The sequence below is a fragment of the Bos indicus x Bos taurus genome, chromosome 2, assembly GCF_003369695.1.
Source record: "Bos indicus x Bos taurus breed Angus x Brahman F1 hybrid chromosome 2, Bos_hybrid_MaternalHap_v2.0, whole genome shotgun sequence".
Taxonomy (NCBI): domain Eukaryota; kingdom Metazoa; phylum Chordata; class Mammalia; order Artiodactyla; family Bovidae; genus Bos; species Bos indicus x Bos taurus.
The window spans coordinates 114,986,700-115,006,556 of NC_040077.1; the positions used below are offsets into that span (position 1 = coordinate 114,986,700).

At 41.1% G+C, this 19,857-nt stretch overlaps 1 protein-coding gene across 2 annotated transcripts in view; it reads left to right on the plus strand.

The window, feature by feature from the left end:
- RHBDD1 (rhomboid domain containing 1) overlaps positions 1-19,857 on the plus strand; it is a 135,167-nt gene that overhangs the window by 77,184 nt on the left and 38,126 nt on the right. For both annotated transcript variants that reach the window (XM_027514934.1, XM_027514924.1), the window contains one exon: positions 725-868. In XM_027514934.1, coding sequence (XP_027370735.1) covers positions 725-868 — 144 coding nt within the window. The remainder of the gene's footprint in view (positions 1-724; positions 869-19,857) is intronic.

The following is a 19,857-nucleotide window of genomic DNA, read 5'->3' on the forward strand; positions in this document are numbered from 1 at the left end:
TGTATAGTCCATGTTTGAATTATCCAGGCCATAATACTGGAGTGGGTAGCCTTTCCCTTCTCCAGGGGATCTTCCCAACCCAGGGGTCAATCCCAGGTCTCCCACATTGCAGGTGGATTCTTTACCAGCTGAGCCATAAGGGAAGCCCTGCTGTATGGGAATAGAATCTAAAAAAGAGTGGGTAAGTATGTGTGTATGTGTAACTGATTCACTTTGAAGTACAGTACAAATGAACATAATATTGTAAATCAGATATACTCCAATAAAAAGCAATTACATAAATTAGTATCTACTTCATCTTCAGCACATAAGGACTCAGGCGTGTCCAGTCCCACGTGGACACTGTGGTACCATGGTGACAGGATGATTATCACCCACCCTCATGAAGGCATTCTCCATTGGTCATCTTTTTTTTTAACTTTCTTTTTTTTTTTAATTTAAATATATATTTTAAAATTTTGTGATGTTGTATTATTTTCTGCTATATAGCAATACTAATCAACCATAATTATACATATGTCCCCTCCCTCTCTGGTCTCCTTTCCCTACCCCCTCTCATCCCCCAGGTCATCATACGGCACCAGTCATCTTTTCTTATTTTGAGAATTATTACTATTATCAGAATAATGACATACATTATTTTAATGTCTTTGCTTACAAAATAGGAAGTATGAAAAGGAATAGTCCATGGCATTGTTCCATAACTTGTTCATTGCACCTGTAGGCTACTCTGGATATCAGGATTATTACCCATATGGCGGGCGAGGTGCCTATGAAGATGTCCCCAGGAACTATGACACGTACACCGCGGGACTGAGTGAAGAGGAGCAGCTGGAGAGAGCATTGAGAGCCAGCCTCTTGGACCAAGGTAGGGAATTTGCACCCTTCACTTATTTTAAAGTACATACCTCACATGGTGTGATGTCTGAAAAAGGGCTGTTTGTAGCAAATTAAACTTTAAATAGTTTATAAAAAGGAGATGTAGATGAAAAAAATGTGTGCAGATTGTGATTACAAAGAATGGGGTGCGATGCCATATTCCCAGCAACCTAAGCTAATAAGGTGCCAGACTATGTATGTATTGTTAAAGTGGTTCTTTTTATAGGCCTGCCGCACTCAGTGCTTTGGCATTAAAGTCAAGAAGCCTAAGAAAAAAATTCTAGGTACATGAAGGAAGGGTTTACTTTGAAATGCATATCTATAAGGCAGGCTATATGTCACTGTACATCAGTGTCGCCCACAGGCCTTCTTGAGAATCACATGGGCAGCTTGGTGAGAATGCAGACTCAGGGTTTAGCTGCAGGCCTACTGAACCAGTCTCCCTGCGAGCAGAACCTAGAAATTTGTATTTTTAACTGACTTTCCAGACGATTCTTTTACCAATTAGTATATGAAAAGAAAGTGAAAGTGAAGTCGCTCGGTCATGTCCAACTCTTTGCGACCCCATGGACTGTAGCCTACCAGGCTCCTCAGTCCATGGAATTTTCCAGACAAGAGTACTGGAGTGGGTTGCCATTTCCTTCTCCAGGAGATCTTGACCCAGGGATCGAATCCAGGTCTCCCACATTGCAGGCAGATGCTTTACCGTCTGAGCCACCAGGGAAGCCCTATATGAAATAGTACATGAAAACTGCCCTATTTATTTTGCCATCTTTCTTCTAGGTTTGGTAATAAGTTTTGGTATTCCTGTTTTTATTGTTTGTGTGTCTGAGTGTTAGTCACTTAGTCATGTCCAACTCTTTGTGACTCTATGGACTGAAGCTTGCCAGGCTCCTCTGTCTATGGAATTTCCCAGGCAAAAATACTGGAGTGGGTTGCCATTACCATCTCCAGGGGATCTTCCCAACATCTACTGCATTGGCAAGAGGATTCTTTACTGTTGAGCCACCAGGGAAGCCTGCTCGATACCATAAGTAACCATAATATCAGGTACTTAAGAGAGGCTTCAGCCATTTGCTGGAATCCGTGAGAAGGGGTGAGCTTTTTCTTAACTAGATCTATCAGAGTTTCACAGAAGAGGTGGTATTTGAATTGATCCTTGAAGAATGTGTAGCATTTGCTGAGATGTGAAAGGGCCTTCGAGGCAGGAATCATATCTTCTCAGACACAAGAGTAAGGGGTGTGGTCATCCCATCCTCGCTTTTGAATAAAGTGCTAAGAGAAGAAGGGGAAGAAGAGTGGGTAGCTAGGCTGGGGCCTGATCACAGAGGTCCCAGAATTAAATAGGCCACGTGGAAAATGGGTCTGGTCTATGATGTAACTTCCAGTAAGAGTTCTGCACAGGAGAGTGATCTGATCAGAGCTGTGTTTCACGGATCCAGCAACAGTCATGCCAGGAACAAGGACTGAGCATGAAGGGGGGTATCAGGCATTACAACATATGACGGGAACACACAGATTCCTACAACTTGGTTTCTGATGTTAGGAATACGGTCTTAGCAGTAAGTGTGTATGGAGGTAGGCAGTGACAACAAGAGGGGAAGACAAATCAGAAGACTTGAAGTAGTCTAATCATGGAACAGAGTCTGGATGATGAAGGTGGCTGAGGCAGTGGAGAGGAAGATACATCAGGACTTCTCAGATGAAGAGTCTCAGAACGGTGGCCTATCAGTCGTCTATTACTGGGTAAAATTGCCCAGACACACTTGGCCTAAAACAATACATGTTTCTTCCACATTTATGGTTCTGCACGGATGATCCCATGGGCCAGGCTTCGCTGGTCTCGGCTGGTGTGCTGAGGTGTCTGCGGTGGTCAGTTGGGGCTAGCTGCTCTAGGACACCTCCTCTACCTGCCTGACTGACCGCTATCTGATGCGATGGTGGCGATTGGTCCACATGTGACTCGTCATCCAGCCGGCCAGGCCAGGTTCGTCCACAAGGCCTCAGCGCGAGGGTTCCCAGGGAGAATGTGGGAACATACTTAGGCTGGTGTATTGTTGATTCCGCTGTATTTTGTTACCGAAGCAAATCAGGAGACCAGACAAAATTCAGGGGATAAGGAAGTAGATTCCACCTCTTCCTGGGCCAAGCTGTAGAGTCACATTACAAAGAGGATGCACAGAAACAGAGGGGGATAACCAGGTATATTCTTGCCATCACCAGCCTTAATGGACCGCTGATATCACGGTCACTGGAAGCGTGCCTTAGCCTTGGAATCCTAAACACTGGGGGCAAGGCCCAGAGGCTGTATTTTAACAAATTCTAAAGGTTAGTCCTGGGCACAGCAGGTGCTTAATCACTGCAAGGTGAGACATGCAATATTATGGGAGGTAAGGATATTATGTATTTAATTTAATTTGGAACAAACCATAATCTTAACAGAACTGTGTCTGAATTTGTTACCTTGGACTGTCCACTGAATGTAAATATGGTATGCTCTATTGGATGTAAATCTTAGAAGTGCAGTAGAAATGTTATCACTGATAAAAATATTAATCCCTGCGTATCACACACACAAATGTAAGGAAGTCAGAGCAAAGCTACTAAGCCTGGACTTTGTACAAAACTTTAGTACCATAGAGAGACAACAGGAGGGGATTTTTGGAGTGATGGCACTATTCTGTATCTTGGTTGTTGTGATGGATACACTACTCTTTGTGTTTGTCAAAACTCACCTAAGTGTATCCCACAAAGAGAACATTTTCCTAAAAAGGAGTTTTAAAAGATGTAAATAGAAATTAGCAAGAAACCCAATGAAATAACTGGTAGTCTTGCAAACAAACACTATAAAAATCATTAGTGAAAAGGTCTTATTTAGAAATGGAACATTGTTGCAACGATTCACTTTGGGTCTTGTTTAGAAATGGAACATTGTTATAACTGATTCACTTTGCTGTACACCTGAAGCTAACTCAACATTGTAAGTTAGCTATACTCCCCCCACCAGAAAAAGAAAAAGAAAAGGGTCATTCACATGGTGATCAAGGGTCACTTCCTAGAGGATGTGTTAATAGGGAAGCAGGGAGACTTAGGAGTCATCACCTGATCCCAGCGATCAAATTTGGCAGCATTATTATGGGATGGCCTGATAGTGTATGTCTCCTGATGCGACGCCATATGAGGAACACAGCATCGACTATGACATATTCTTACTAAAAATGTTTCGTCTTCCAGAGGAAAGGCCCATATACAGGAAATACATGGAATAGAGGAATAAGTCAAGACATCATACAAAACATGAGGTTTCTACAGTTTAGTGAGACTGGTCTCCTGGAAAAAAATCAATGTCAGAAAGAAAGCAAGATGTGATTTTTATATTAAAAGGAAGTAACAATCAAACATAACACAGCACCTTGAAAAACTGGTTCCTATAAAGAGACCTTTTCTGAGGAAACAGAAACTTTGTATTTGGACTTTGTGTCAGATGTTATTTGGGAATTGGACTAACTTTCTTTGAGGTGACAGTGGTATTATGGATAAGTACCAGAAGGTCCCTTATTCTTGGGAGATATCCACTGAAGTATTTGGAAGCAAAGTAATAAGTCTGCAACTTACTTTCAATTTTTAGCTGAAAACAGCTCTCTCCTCTATTTCCTTTTCATTCTGCCTCTCTCATTCACTCAAATAAAGGTAAGAAACTGCAAACTTTACCCTGCAATTTATCTCTTGAAAATCCAGAATGACAATACTGACAATTCTTAGTTCTGCAATTAAGAAACCAATTTATGAAATTAATGTTTTCCTAAACTTACTTGACCACAGAACTTCATTTTCAATGAATGTTCTTAAGAGCGTATGGAACTAGTTCCAATGAAACTGTTCTGAACTGATGTCTTAAAGTGCGTATATGTACAGTAATGGGTGACAGCGAAGGAAATCACTTTGCAAATTGTTTATATTAATTTCAACTTTATTTCCCTTAAAATATTCATGTCTGTCTTACTAAGAGTGAGACGCCAAGGAGACATTTTTTAAAACGGGCTTTATTATTTCTTACCTTTATTTCCTATAGAAAAATATTTGGTTTATTTTATAACCGTTGACCATTATGGTAGGTACACTTGTTTTGAACCTTATTTTTTTTCATTCATTATTATGTTGTAATCATCTTTTTAAATGCCATTAAAAACTTTGAAACATACAGACCCTCCATATATTTTCTTAAACTTACACCTGTTTCTTTTTTTTGTTTCTTTTTAAGACAGGAGATGTGCTGTAGGGGCTTCCCAGGTGGCTCAGTGGTGAAGAATCTGCCTGTGAATAGAGGAGACACAGGACAAATGGGATTGATTCCTGTGTTGGGAAGATCCCCTGGAGAAGGGAAGGGCAACCCATTCCAGTGTTCTTGCCTGGAAAAATCCATGGACAGAGTAGCGTATCAAGCCACAGTCCATGAGGTCACAAAGAGCTGGACACTACATGCAGGCACAGTGTGTTATTAATAATAGTATTTTTAATTCTGTGTTTGTTGAGATCATTATATACTTTTTGTTCTTTAGTTTATTATTAATAACATAGTAAATAATTTTGATTTTCAAACTCTGTCCTTGGAATTCTCCAGGCAAGAATACTTGAGTGGGTTTGCCGTTCCCTTCTCCAGGGGATCTTTCTGACCCAGGGATCAAACCTGGGTTTCCTGCATTGCAGGCAGATTCTTTACCATCTGAGCCACCAGGGAAGCCCCAATCTATTATTAATAACATACTAAATAATTTTGATTTTCAAACTTGAGGCAGGTTTGCATTCCCAGGTTAAATCTCCTGTTTGTGATGTTTCTGGTGCATCCTGGTGAAGAGCCATGTGTACCCAAAAAGACTGCGTCTTCTGCTGTAGTTGGGTGGGGTATTCTACAAATGTTATTTAAATTAATTGAGTTGATAGTGTTGCCCAGGTCTTCTAATCCTTGCGGATTATCTGTCTACTTGTTCTATTGAGCACTGTATTTTGAATTTTGTAGAATTACTGTAATATTCAATATGTACTATATGGTTACCCTCAGCGTACCAACGGCTTTGAATTCCTCCGCCGTTACCTTGTTTCTAGGGCGGGGGCTGATGTGCCTGAGTGTTTCTCAGTGTCTACTTGGACTTCGTTTTTAAATCTTGGTGCTGTAACTGGGTTAGGTACTCTGTCCCCTCCCTCACCCCTTCTCCAGTGGGTGGCACACTGTTGTTACTCGTTGTTGTTCAGTCGCTCGGTTGTTTCCAGCTCTTTGTGACCCCGTAGACTGCAGCACACCAGGCTTTGCAGTCCTCCACTATCTCCCGGAGCTTGCTCAAACTCACGTCGGTCAAGTCGGTGATGCCATCCAACTGTCTCATCCTTTGTCACCCCCTTCTCCTCCTGCACTCAGTCTTTCCCAGCATCAGGGTCTTTTCTGATGAGTTGACTCTCCTCATCAGATGGCCAAAGCATCAGAGCTTCAGCATCAGTCTTTTATTCGTTCCTGACCCAGGTATTGAACCCAGGTCTCTTGCATTGCAGGCGAATCCTTTACCTCTGAGCCACCAGAGAAGCCCCATTTGCTTGTTGCTCTCTGCTTTTTAGCTTGGCTGCGGGAGGCTAGTGTCGGAGAAGGCAGGGGCACCCCACTCCAGTACTTTTGCCTGGAAAATCCCATGGACGGAGGAGCCTGGTGGGCTGCAGTCCATGGGGTCGCTAGAGTCGGACACGACTGAGCGACTTCACTTTCACTTTTCACTTTCATGCTTTGGAGAAGGAATTGGCAACCCATTCCAGTGTTCTTGCCTGGAGAATCCCAGGGACGGGGAAGTCCCAGGGACGGGGAAGCCTGGTGGGCTGCCATCTATGGAGTCGCACAGAGTCGGACACAACTGAAGCGACTTAGCAGCAGCAGCAGCGGGAGGCTGGTGTAGGGTGTGCTCTGATTAAGGCTCAGTCCAAGGAGTCATTGTGTCCCTTGGTTTGGAGGCATGGTCTTCTCAGTATCCCTGACCCTCCAGTTTAGAGGGTGGTTGTTTTTTTTTTTTTCCTTCCTCTTCCCTTTTCGAAGCTGCAGAAGGCTCTCACTATTTCCCTAAGGGAAACTTGGTTTTTGTCTTTCTTGCAGGCACTTAAGTCTTTTGTTCCTTAGGGACAGTAGGGAGGAAAGATCCAGGCAGGCTTTCCTGCGGTGGCTGTTGTTCTGTCCCTCAGGACTATCCCAGGAAGGACAGAGGACAAAGGACACATGCTCTGAACTCACCTGTGTCTTTATAAGGACCACTGGAGGTCCTGAGAAGAGCCTGAAAGTGGGTGTGAATTCCTTTATATTGCAGCCCCCATGTGTTCTGTGTTATGTATTCTAAGAATATAATCTTGCTAGCTGTCGCTCTGCCCTAGCAATGTGTTAACAGTGTTGGCTGAATTCTCGTAAGCGTCCAGTAGACCCTGTCCTGGGTAAACAAGGGCTCCTGTAACATCTTGGACTTCTGTCTAGCTGACTGCCCTACTGCTGTCCCTTTCTCATAGGTTCAGGCAGAATATTAATTTGCAAATTGTGCAGAATTTATGCTTAAAGATGATAGTGGTGCTTTTTCCAATTTTCTATGTCCCCAGTGGAAACCAGAAGTGTTTCTGATTCTTCATTTGGGGTTTCAATTTATCATCTTAGTACATTTATTTATCAGCTTTTTTAAAAAAAATAAGGAAAATCTTTCCCTCATGAAGAAGGTAGAATCTATAGGCTTGTTTTAAAAGGCAGGGTAAACGCTTAATTCTTTTTCTTTGATTCCCAGTTTTCAGAGAAGTTAGCGTAGTAGTCACCATTAATACTGGGACTTGAAAGGGCCAAGTAGTGGAAATTCATTTGGTGGAATGCCAGTCCAGCAAGAAACATCCAGCACCAAATTAGTTTCAGACCTCTCTTTAGGTCGATATACTGGAAGAGTAAATTAAAGAATCAAGGTAGCAACTTTTTTAACCTCAGAATTTGCTGTTGTCATATTTCCTAACAGTGTACCTGGCTATAATTACAAGTCCTAAAGCTCATGCCAGGAAGAATAATACCAAAGTAGTCTTTGTAGAAGAAATATCGAAATCCCTATTATTTCAAGAGGCTTTTTGCACATTTACTACCATTAACAAAAATCTTGTCCTGTTCTGTTGGCAGTCTCAGCTTTTATAAACGAATCCAAGAGGCAGCTGATGCCACAATAATAGAAAAATTCTGGATGAGAGCCATCTCTTTCTTTGAGTCAAAAGGCAGATGCCAACTAGGAACATTAGCTCATTCCATTTTCCTCTCCCCCTCCCCCACATCCTTCTATGTATAATTTGTGCCTTTTTTTTTTTTTTTTTAAATAGCCTGTCACCAAGTTCAGCTGGCGGCTGGGTACAAAGCTGTGTCCTTTTCAACTTCTGTCTGCCAGCCTGGAGCATGTGTACTGGTTAAAACTGGAAATCCTCATGACATGTGGAGTAACTTGTGTTGCTTTTCCTAGACTCCTCTGAAAGGCAAACGGCCACAATCACACTCCGGCTCTCTTGTGAAAATCAAGCAGTTTTGTCACCCCCTCCCCAGACTGTACGGTTGGGGTTACTGGCTGGCCATATGTGGAGCTGTGGTGGGATAAACTATAATACAAAGGTCTTGGCTTTAGATTGAAATGGGTTCCTGCTTTGTCTCTAAGTCTTCACATGTAAAATTAACCAGGGGAGCTATATTGGAAAAGAGTATCTAGGTTCCAAATTAGTATGTAGGGCTTTTGTTGCTCAAAGATCACTTGACAGTATCTTTGAATCCTTTTTATAGGCATTTATATTCATAGGGATCAATTCAGGTATATTGTAAGTGAAAAAACAAAGAGAATTTAACTGAGTTGTCTGTTTTGCCTTTTATTGAAGCTGCACCAAAGTATATGCAAATGACATTTGTCTTGTTTATTATTGTACAGAAAATTTTGGAAAAAATGGAGTAAATTACATACATGTTTTTAATCTTTCATCATATGGTACATCACATGGTATGAAGAGAAGAGGCTGGGAACTGCAGTGGTCTGAGCGTCAGTCCTCAGTGAACTAACTTTACTTAAGATGTATGTCACTGAACCTAATCAGACGTTTGCATTATTACTATTCTTTTTTTTTAATAATGGTGGTGGTGGTGGTTTAGTCACTAAGTCGTGTCCGACTCTTGTGATCCCATGGACTGTAGCCTGTCAGGCTCCTCTGTCCATGGGATTCTCCGGGCAAGAATACTGGAGTGGGTTGATAAGAGAGTTGAAGTGGGTCCCCTTCAGAGTTTTCTTTCTTTTCCATTATTCTGTGGTAATGGACTGAATAGGGCAGGTGTAGCCAGAAATGGGGACATTGAGAGGTGTCAGGAATACTGGTGCGTTTGTCATCTAGGTCTCAGGGCTGACGGATAAAAGATCATTTCTGTATCGGAAGATAAAGTCACACAACTGTCTAAGGCAAATCTACATTGATATGTAAATACGTTTGATGGTGGTACCTTCTTTAGTCGCTTGATTATATGACTCTTCACTGGCCCAATGCAGGCATAATGCAGTTGGTGATTTTTAACGTATGCAAATGTTCACGGCTGGTCTGCTTGGCTTTGCAGGCGTGTTGGAGGCCAGGACAGAGATGCACAGCTCATTCTGTGTGACCACTTAACTTTTTTTTTTTAAGTAATTTGGTGTGTTTTCCCCTAGGAAAACTTTCTCTGTAATGAAAAAGTGCCATCTGCCAGATTTCCTAAAAGCAATTTCATTGCAGAACGCTTCCTTTAGATTACTGGTTCTTACTCCCTACTCTCGACATTAGAGATATTCATTTCAGTGAGTAAAGTTTGGTATTCGAGACTGTAGCTAGATGTGAAATTGTGCGTGTAAAGAAATATAAATACACGCTTTTTCAAACCTGTGAACTAACATGTGAATATATCCCAGTCAGGAAGAGAAAGAATAAAATAAGTGGACCAAGGTTCTGTTTAGGTTGCTATTGGGAAGGAGCAGCCTTCTGTTGAGGTTTAAGACTTAGAAAGATTAACTATATCTTGGCCATTGCTAAAATAAAAAAAAAATAATGATACATGGAATTGAAACACATTGAGAAATTGACATTAATAGTTCTTTGTGAATTATTTTATAATTTTTCCTTTGCCACCTACCCCCCAGTCACCATTTATTTAAAGCAGTATTCAGATGCTAATGAGTAGGTTTAACAATAAACAAAACTCTAATGAAGTAGTTCCACCCACCCACACCTTCTCCACCCTGTTTTGGGGGCTAGCAGGTCTTAGTGGTTGCAGGCCTGTTGCCTGGTGCATTTGTCACATCGCTCCGGATGACTGTTCATTCTGTTCCTTAGCAAGTCCCTCTCTGAGTCCCTTGTCTATATGTGATACTGTTGTTGAGTGATAACAGGGTACAGAAGTGAGTAAGTCGTCTTCTTTGCTATCAAACCAAAAGTATTATTCTTTTTGCTGAATGATAGGAGATGTAAGTGACTTCACTTCAGCTACCCCAATATATTAGATTTAGGAAAGAGATAAAGTAACTTTCAAAATGAGTTAGTCCCTTTACTTATCCATCTATGAAATTCTCTGATTCAACAACTGTGATTCCTTAAGCTGTGTAAGAATTTTATAGAATAGCAAATTTATTAATATGATGATTTGGATACTCAGGTTATCTATACAGTTTTTTTCTTTTTTTAATCTGTACAGTCTTTAATACCAAAGTTATTGATGGGTATATTCAGTTTCTCGTAAGATCAGACTATAGGCCTGTTTAAGAGACTCTTCATTCCTATAAAATGTTTTCATTAGGAAGAGAGTTGTCAAATAGTGCTTTAAAATTATAGTAGATTCTACATTCTTATTAATCAAACAATTGGAGGTGTGAAAAATTTTCTAATTCTGTGTATCTGTACTAAAATAGGAAACAAAACAAATTCTCTTTTTTTGGAGCTAAAGGCCTAGACTTTGTTTCATTGACTCAGCAGTTGATATTTTAATGAATAAAATTAAATAATTTTTTTTTTTAATTTGAGCCTTTCTTGTAACATATACCATATAATTGTACCATATAATTTTAAGTACATAACTGCAGTCTTGGGGAGGGACCTCTTAAGTCAATCCTTTGCTTAATTTACTTAAATTATTTTTAAAGTAGGTAATGGAGAATGATATAAGACCATACCATTTTCAAACACGAGTGGCACGGAGAGTGACCTTAAAGGTCATCATTGTCTGACCCTTGATTTTACCCAATGCGGAAGCAGACTAGGAGAAGTCAAGAGACTTAAATCCTGTCTCAGTGTGTATCTGTGTCTGTTAACTGTGGACAGTGGCCTGCCCTGGGGATGCCAGTGTGATGTAGGTCGGCTTCCCCAGGCATGAGGATCCTGGGAGTCAGAACCTTCCTGGAAGGTGCGAGATTGAATCCACATTTCCTTGTGCTCCTATGAATCCAGGTGGGAGCAGAGCTGAGCCTTGAATTAGCTTCCACATCTGTCTTCTGGGCTGCCTGCAAAGGGACTCCCAGCTTTCTCCCAAAGTCCTACCTGAATTCCAGACGTCCCAGGGTGGGTGTTGCTGAGGGCCTGAGGCAGGTGGTGATGAGTACCTCAGTTCAGTTATTATGGTCTTCTAGGATTTGGACAAGTGTTGTCATGCTGGTTAGAAAAGAATATATTAACTGTGGAAAATACAAATCACCAAAAAGAAAAGACAAAAAATAGTTCATAACTCCACCACCCACATTAAAACCACTCACATTGACTCCTTGCAGCTACCCATAAGGTAGGTACCCAGAAGAAACCGCTGTACATGTTTTGGTGATTTTTTCCCCAGGTCCATGAGCATTAATGATTCTGTGCCAGAAAGGTTCACACCCCCACACAGAACCCTATGAAATAAGCATTTATCATTGTAATCATTGTTTTAGATTGGGAAACAGAGCACAGAGAAGTTAATTGCCAGGCCCAGGGTCACATGCTGAGTGGCAGACAACAGATGAGAAGACCAGACTCCTCTATTCCTTGCCAGGGCACTTTCTACATTGTCCAACACAGCCTCTTCAGAAAAAGCACTTGTGGGCTGCTGTGAATTTTCAGATACGGAAGAGTCCAGCATGAATCTGTCTGTAGCCCTCCACATAGTCAGCCCGCATGGCTGAGCTGGAGTTATGTTTGTGTTCTTGGAGGTGGATTGGCCATTGCAATCATCCTGACATGAGAACACTGAAAACTCTTAGGTAGGCATGGTCACGATAGAACAGTCTCAGCTAAATTGAAAAAGACAGTATCATTTATAGAATGACAGTGACATTTCTCTTACTATTGTCCTCACATCATTGGCCTTGTTCTTTGGTTGATTTTTTTTTTAAGCAAAAGAAATCCTGACATTAATTTAAAATTGTGAAATCAATAGTTTGTATAGGAGAAGAATGCCCTTCTTATGGCAAGAAACTTGCATATTAGGTATCTAATAGAACACACACCAAAAAATGTGCTTCCTATAGACAGTCATAAATAATCTTCTGGGCAGTCATTCATTTCTACCGAAAACTATAGCATGTGAGTTTGAAAATATTGTGTTTACCGTGGGCTCAATTAATGTCATTTGAATTGATATTTGCACTGTTCATTTAAATAGGATTCAATTTTTCTTCTATGGCTTTCTTTTTAGAAAAAGATTCATAACAAAAAGGAATAAATGCGCTTGCACCAAGTTTGCCTTAAGACATCAGAATTTTACATTGAGCTACCATCTGCCAATGCAGGAGATAAAGGAGACAGTTCGATCCCTAGATTGGGAAGATCCCCTAGAAGAGGAAATGACAGCCCACTCCAGTATTCTTGCCTGGAAAATCCCATGAACAGAGGAGCCTGGCAGGCTACAGTTCCATGGCATCAAAAAGAGTCAGACACGACTTAGCAACTGAGCACAAGACAAAAACAGCAACATTTTACACATTCTTCTAGTTTCTTGCTGGGCTTCCCTGGTGGCTTAGGTGGTAAAGAATTCGCCTGCAGTGCAAGAGACTTGGGTTCGATCCCTTGGTTGGGAAGATCCCCTGGAGGAGAGGGTATGGTAACCTACTCTAGTCTTCTTGCCTGGAGAATCCCCATGGACAGAGGAGCCTGGAGGGCTGCAGTCCATGGGGTCATAAAGAGTCAGACACAGCTGAGCGACTAAGCAGCAGCTAGCTTCTTGTTAATAGGAATCATTCATGTGAGAATTTTCACTGTCTTTTACTCAGCCTCTTGAATCTCACTTGGAGTTGCACGTGTTCATCCATTTTGTTGTGTTGTTTTGCTAGTGAGAAAAATCAAGAGTCATATGTTGGTTTCCATTTATTACAGAATCACAAATAGCTTTCAAAGTGGTCTAGTTTCATCACATGGCAGTTCTCCAAGGATTCAAAACTATTTATAATTCTGTTGTACTTTGTTATAGAGAGCCAGATGTGAGAGTCATGCATAATATGTATTTATATATCTTCGTGAATCTCAATTAGGGACCAGCAGTCTTCCTGTGTCACATCTGTGTTATTTAAATCTACTTTTGTTGTAACACAGGACCAAAATTGTGCAGCGTTATTAAGATTGCTATAAATATTAAGCTGATTAAAATTACATTGTAATCATCTGCTTTAGAAAAATCGCAAATGGCCTAATCATGCCCCAAAAGGAGAAATAGGTGAAATAAATCATGATCTAGAATAATACTCAGCCACTAAAAAGAGAAGCAGGTTCACAGTGAGTCAAATGAGCAGGATATAGCAGTATTCTTAGTAGAGACACATCTATTTTTGTAAGACCTACTAAATGTACTATAAAAAAGATTGGAATAATATTTAGCAAAATGCCACTCATCCTATTTCTCGGGAATAAGATTATGGTGACTTACTTTCTTGTTTTGACTTCATGCCATTCTCTCAAATGTCTGCAAAATCACGTAGAACTTTTATGAAAATCTACACACTGCTAAAAATATGCAGTATTGGCCTTCCTCTTCTTTGATGTTATCCACAGTCCCACTCTGTTAAAGGCATCAGGCTGTTTTTTTTAGAGGAATGCAGAGAAAACTCCACCTCACGCCTTCACCTCCAGCCTCTGTGGGCTACTTACTCCATCAGAGTGATGAGGGAGATGGTGCAGAGCTGATATCCAAACTAGGATTTCTCTACATCCAGTCTCCACTTTTCCTTTTTGCTCATTTCCTTCTTTGGTTTCTTATCTATCCTTCAATCCTTCCAGGCTGAAAGTATCCACATACTCTGGGCATGAAGAACAGTGGCTTCAGTTACCAGTAGCTAGCTCTCCCTGGCTGCTTCAGTAATTTTTTTTTCCTTTAATTAATTTTTTTTCTTTAATTAATTTTTTTTATTGAAGGATAATTGCTTTGCAGAATTTTGCTGTTTTCTGTCAAACCTCAACATGAATCAGCCATAGGTATACATATATCCCCTCCCTTTTGAACCTCCCTCCCATCTCCCTCCCCATCCCACCCCTCTAGGTTGATACCGAGACCCTGTTTGAGTTTCCAGAGCCATACAGCAAATTCCCGTTGGCTATCTATTTTACATATGGTAATGTAAGTTTCCATGTTACTCTTTCCATACATCTCACCCTCTCCTTCCCTCTTCCCATGTCCATAAATCCATTCTCTATGTCTGTTTCTCCACTGTTGCCCTGTAAATTAAGGGATCCAGAACACACTGGATCCTGTCTCATTGAAGCCTTCAGGAGCCACAGCACCACGTGTTGCCATCTGACTTTACAGTTTACAAAAGTTAAAGCTGCGCACATTTTACCAAGCGTGTTTTTTTTTCAGATCAGTTGTGCATCACCTCAGTGGAAGGTGTCTAGTGACTGGCACTCAGAAGTTTGGGTCGCCAAGGAAAGGGAGAGTCTGGCATGCTTTCTGTGGAAGAGAATTTTTGTATCGCAAAATACACTTTTTGTGTTTCTAGGAAACAGTGGGAGTTGACTCTCAGATCATAGTGTTCAGGATTCCCTACAAATCCCTACAGAACAACCCAAAACCAGTAGTTTGTAATTTTCAGCTCAGTGAGACTGAAAGGAGCTCGGGGTGATGCCGAAATAAAATGTAGCCTAGCCTACCGACATTAAGGGAGATAAAGTGTTTAATCAGTGTCTTCTAGAAAGAAGTGACATCTGTATGGAACACCTGCTGTCTTCATTATAACTTTAAATGAGCTGTGTCTCTGGGGGTTAGCAGGCCCTTCTTTTGGCACACTGTGCTGTGACAGAGATAAACTTTAAGCCCCGAGTAATTCACCATTGTGTGGAAGATGCTTTTTAGTGAGACGTGGGGCTGAGGAGGAAAATGAGCCCCTGCCTTAGATCACTCAGGCCCAGCGAGAACCATTTTGAGCATAACTTTGACACTGTGACACTTGTCAGGTTACGACAATGTTTTCTTACCCCCTCGGCAGCCCTAATTGTTTGCTAATTATTATCATTTTAATGTTTTATGCATCAGGAAGGCATGAAGACCGTGTTTCTTGGTTTACGGGCATAGCTGTTTTCTGGATTCTGGATTTCTTTTTTAATTTTAATTTTAAACTTTTTCTTTTGTATTGGGGTGTCACTGATTACCAATCTTGTGATAGTTTCAGGTGAACAGTGAAGGGACTCAGCCACACGTGTACATGGATCCATTCTCTTTCAAACTCCCCTCCTATCCACGCTGGCACGTAACACTGAGCAGAGTTCCATGTGCTATACAGTAGGTCCTTATTGGTTATCCATTCTAAATACAGCAGTGTGTACATGCCCATCCCAAACTCCCTTTCCCTCCCCCTCTGGCAACCATAAATTCGTTCTCTAAGTCAGTGAATCTCTCTCTGTTTTGTAAGTTTATCTGTAGCATTTCTTTTTAGATTCCACATATAAGGAATGCCATAAGATATTTCTCCTTCTCTGTCTGACTTAAACTTCAGTCAGTATGACAATCTCTCGATCCATCTGTGTTGCTGCAAATGGCATAATTTCACTGTATGCTTTGAGGAAGGGATCTGAGTAGTCACTGAGCAGTGCCCGTGTTGATGGCTTGTTTCTCTTACACTTTCGCTCATTATTGCAGGAGCAGACAGTCCTGCATGTAAGGGACGAGGATGCATAGAAGGGGAAGAGCAGCAAGGAGTGCTTTCTCAGAGAGCCTTTCAAACCAGTTACCATTTTGGCAGATTATAATCTAACCAAGAATTATTTCCATAAGCGTGGCTGTGAAAAACCCTTATGGCCCCAGAAAATAATGTTTAACCAGCCATGTGGTTCATCTTATTAGCCTGAGGGGAAAATAACTCACCACCAAATTCTGCCATAGTGTAGATAGGATTGTTTGAAACCCACATCAAAACATCTGCTGTTTTTCTACTGTGCGAACCTAATGCTTTGTCCTCTTAAAGTAGCAGCAGTCCTACAGCTGCTGTGCACTCTGTATCTCAGACCTTGACACCAGATAAGGGGGACATCTTCAGAGTTAATGAGCTATTAGGACATTCTTTCCTGTCAATTAACTGGTAGAATAATGAGATCAAATGAGCACTGTCCTTAAAAACACCCAGACTTGTATTTTCTAAGAAGAGTGTCTTTCTCTGCTGTTTTAGTTACATGAATAGACAGACAACTGTTTAACATGAAAATAAAAACTGCACCTACAGCAGACATAAGAGAGGTATACAGACAGGATCCTATTTACTCAGGATTCACAGGTTTTCCTCTTGAGAGGATGTAATGATACCATAGCAACTGCTTTCACTTTGATTGTCCTAAAGACTGGCAGACAAACATTTAGGGGGTGAGCATGCTTTCCCATGTGAATACATGTATCATATCTAAAGTTTGAGCCAGTCAAGGTATCTATCCTAAATTTGAATTAGTGGGCTCCAGACCATGGACCATCTAAGGATTTTGATTTTCCCCTGAATGTGATGAGAGGTTAGGGAAGGGTGTGACCAAAGGAGAGAGGGGACCATGGGGAAAGACCCTGAGATGAGAGGGTGGCCCACTGTACGTACTACAGTGGTTGCAGCAGCAATAGATTTTTCAGTGTGCGGACCAGAGTGGCAAATGGGTGAGAATCAGGTTGTCAGAGACCCAGTATGTTGTGCTTAAGGGTTTTGCACTTGACCTTGGATCCAGGGGAAACCACTGAGACTCAAGTGCGGGGGTAGCAATAAGATGAAATCTGGGTTTTAAGCCCACTTTGCTATGTGTGGGTTACAGGAGAGAGATGGAGTTTGAGTTCCAGCACGCCAGGCACCATTATTTAGTGACATATGCTTGCATATATATGTGAGTGTCTATGTGCATGTGTGTTCACTCAATCCAACAACTGCAAATGAAGTGTTACCATTTACCCATTTCAGAGAAGAGGAGACTAAGCTGAAAGGAGGCAAACTGAGGTCCCATAGCTGCTAGGTCGTAGAGCAGAGATTTGAGCCCAAGGAGTCTTGGTTCCAGAGTCTATTTACTTAATCATTACATTGTTTCGCCTTTCATATTGTATTGCTGGGGTCACCGTCATATTATTTTACTTGATAATTAATATAATTAATAGTATTCTAAATGCAACTAGTATTTTACTGGCTTAATGAACTTTTTCTTGGTATTCATACTCATAGGAATGAAATTAAAAATTATAATGAGCTAGAGTTTTCTGTAAAATATTCATCAAAAACTTTCAGGCTTCCCTGGTGGCTTAGTGGTAAAGAGTCCACCTGCCAATGCAGGAGACACGGATTCAGTCCGTGATCCAGGAAGATCCCACATGCCACAGAGCACTAAGTTCGTGTGCCATTAACTACTGAACCTGTGCTCTAAAGGCTGGGAACTAAGACTGCTGAGCCTGCATGCCCTAGAGCCCATGCTCTGCAACAAGAGAAGCTACCACAATGAAATGCCTGCATGCTGCAGCTAGAGCAAAGCCCGAGCAGCGATGAAGACCCGGCAGCCAAAAATTAAATAAAAATTAAAAAGTTATCAAAAAGTTTCAAATTAAGTTTTCCAAATAGAGGTTTTTTAATGTCTTCTTGGTCAACGTTAACTTTCCTATGGGAATTTCTACTACACATTTCATGGTCGAGTGTTTCCAGAACCTTCAATGGAGACGTGTGAAAGTGGAGGGAATATAAAATCCCCAGATATTTTCCAGCCCACAGCTAACACTCAGCCAACTATAGACAGAATCTCCCACTTCAGTGGAAAGTTAGAAAAGATGATATTAAATGGAGGACTTTTATGAAAGGTACAGCTCACTGACATCAAGGAGAATTAAATGTATTTGTGACCACACTTGATTTCTGGAAAAAAGAGAATCACCATTGGTATCCAGCAAGACTATGGGTCCATCTAAGGCCTATGAGACAAGGAAGGTCAAGTGTACTGTTACTGAGTAACTCGAGACGATGTTTCAGAGATTTTGGTGGTTTTCAATCCTGGCTGCCCGTCGGAATCATCTGAGGAGCTTTTAAAAATTATCGGTGCCTGGACCCCCAAATAAACCAGAGTGCACAGCCAGTGGGGCAGGGGTGAGGGTGCATACACTGAGACAGCCATGTGGGCGCAGGCATTAGGGTTGTGTTATGAGCATCCTGTGATGTGTGCAGGCCTTCACATGGGGAGCTCCTTGAGGACAAAGGAGAGACGTTTCCATTTATCTCTATATCATTCTTTAGCTGTAGAAGACGACAGAGGGTACCTTTTTTTTTAAAAAAAATTTTTTTAATTGAAAGTACAAATAGTACCATCCATTTAGTAGTTACCTAGATTTCTAAATTCTATGTAATTTTTAGAATATATGGAAAACCCATATTGTGCCAGGTATGAGCAAGGTAGCCACCCCCTCTTCCCCTAAAATGAAGATTAAAACCAAAGTTTCTGCCTGCAGGAAACTTAGTCAAGTGGAAGAGAGAGAAGGAGAAGATTAGAAGGAGGGAACTAAGAAGGAATCAACAGAAACAGCCGTTGTCTGAGTTAACCTGTTGTTAATCAAAGAGAAGGGTGACTGATGGTCGGGAATATTTAGGAATGGGATGGATTGATGGAGAGAAGGAGAGAGAGCGAGTCGTGAATGGTTTCCTCTTAGGTTTACATGACGAGAAAGGAAACCGTTAAGACCAACTTACATCACATACTAGTTCTTACTGGAAATCATACAATTAAGAAACTGTAGAAGAGCATGTTTGTTTTTCATTTATTCTGTTTTTTAGGCTTGCCTTTATTAATGAGGAATGTTGACATAAACATAAAGCAGCACATTTTAATGATTATTGCTTGTAGTGTGTTTTCTTTTTAAATTATTTTGCTTTTTAACATGTTTCTTATTACAGAGGCATGAGATTCTTTTCCAGGCCTTTTAGTGATTAGGAAATTTGTAATTCACAAGAGCACCAATTAGAGACTATTATAACCTGACGGGCACGACTCTGCCATTTGAGGAGAGCTCAGCTGACACTTTCAGAAACTGCAAAAAAATGTTAGTCTAAGAGCTCCGTGGCAGCAGTTTGGCCTTATAAGAATTCCACAGAGTTCGTTTGTAATAATATAGTTATTCCTTGGATTATAGTAACTCTGTAAGAGCCTTAGCACTCACCACCTTGGTCTTAACCCCCTTGGCACAGTGCACCCTAGAAAGAGAGGGTATTGGCTGGAGCCACATGGCTTGACCATCCCTGAGCTCGCCCTGGAGTCTGCAGAATCATACTCCCTGTTCAGAGCTGTTTTTTCCCGTATCCCCCCAAGTTCAGTTTTAAGCATAATATGTGATCAGAAAAATGAACGGGATTATTCAGAGTAATAATACACATTCTCACCATTACAACTACAGGGTTGGCCAAAAAAATTGTTGGGTTTTTCATAAGCTGTTATGGAAAAAACCCGAATGAACTTTTGGTCCAACCCAATACATAGCCCCCTCTACCTTAGAGGGTTGTC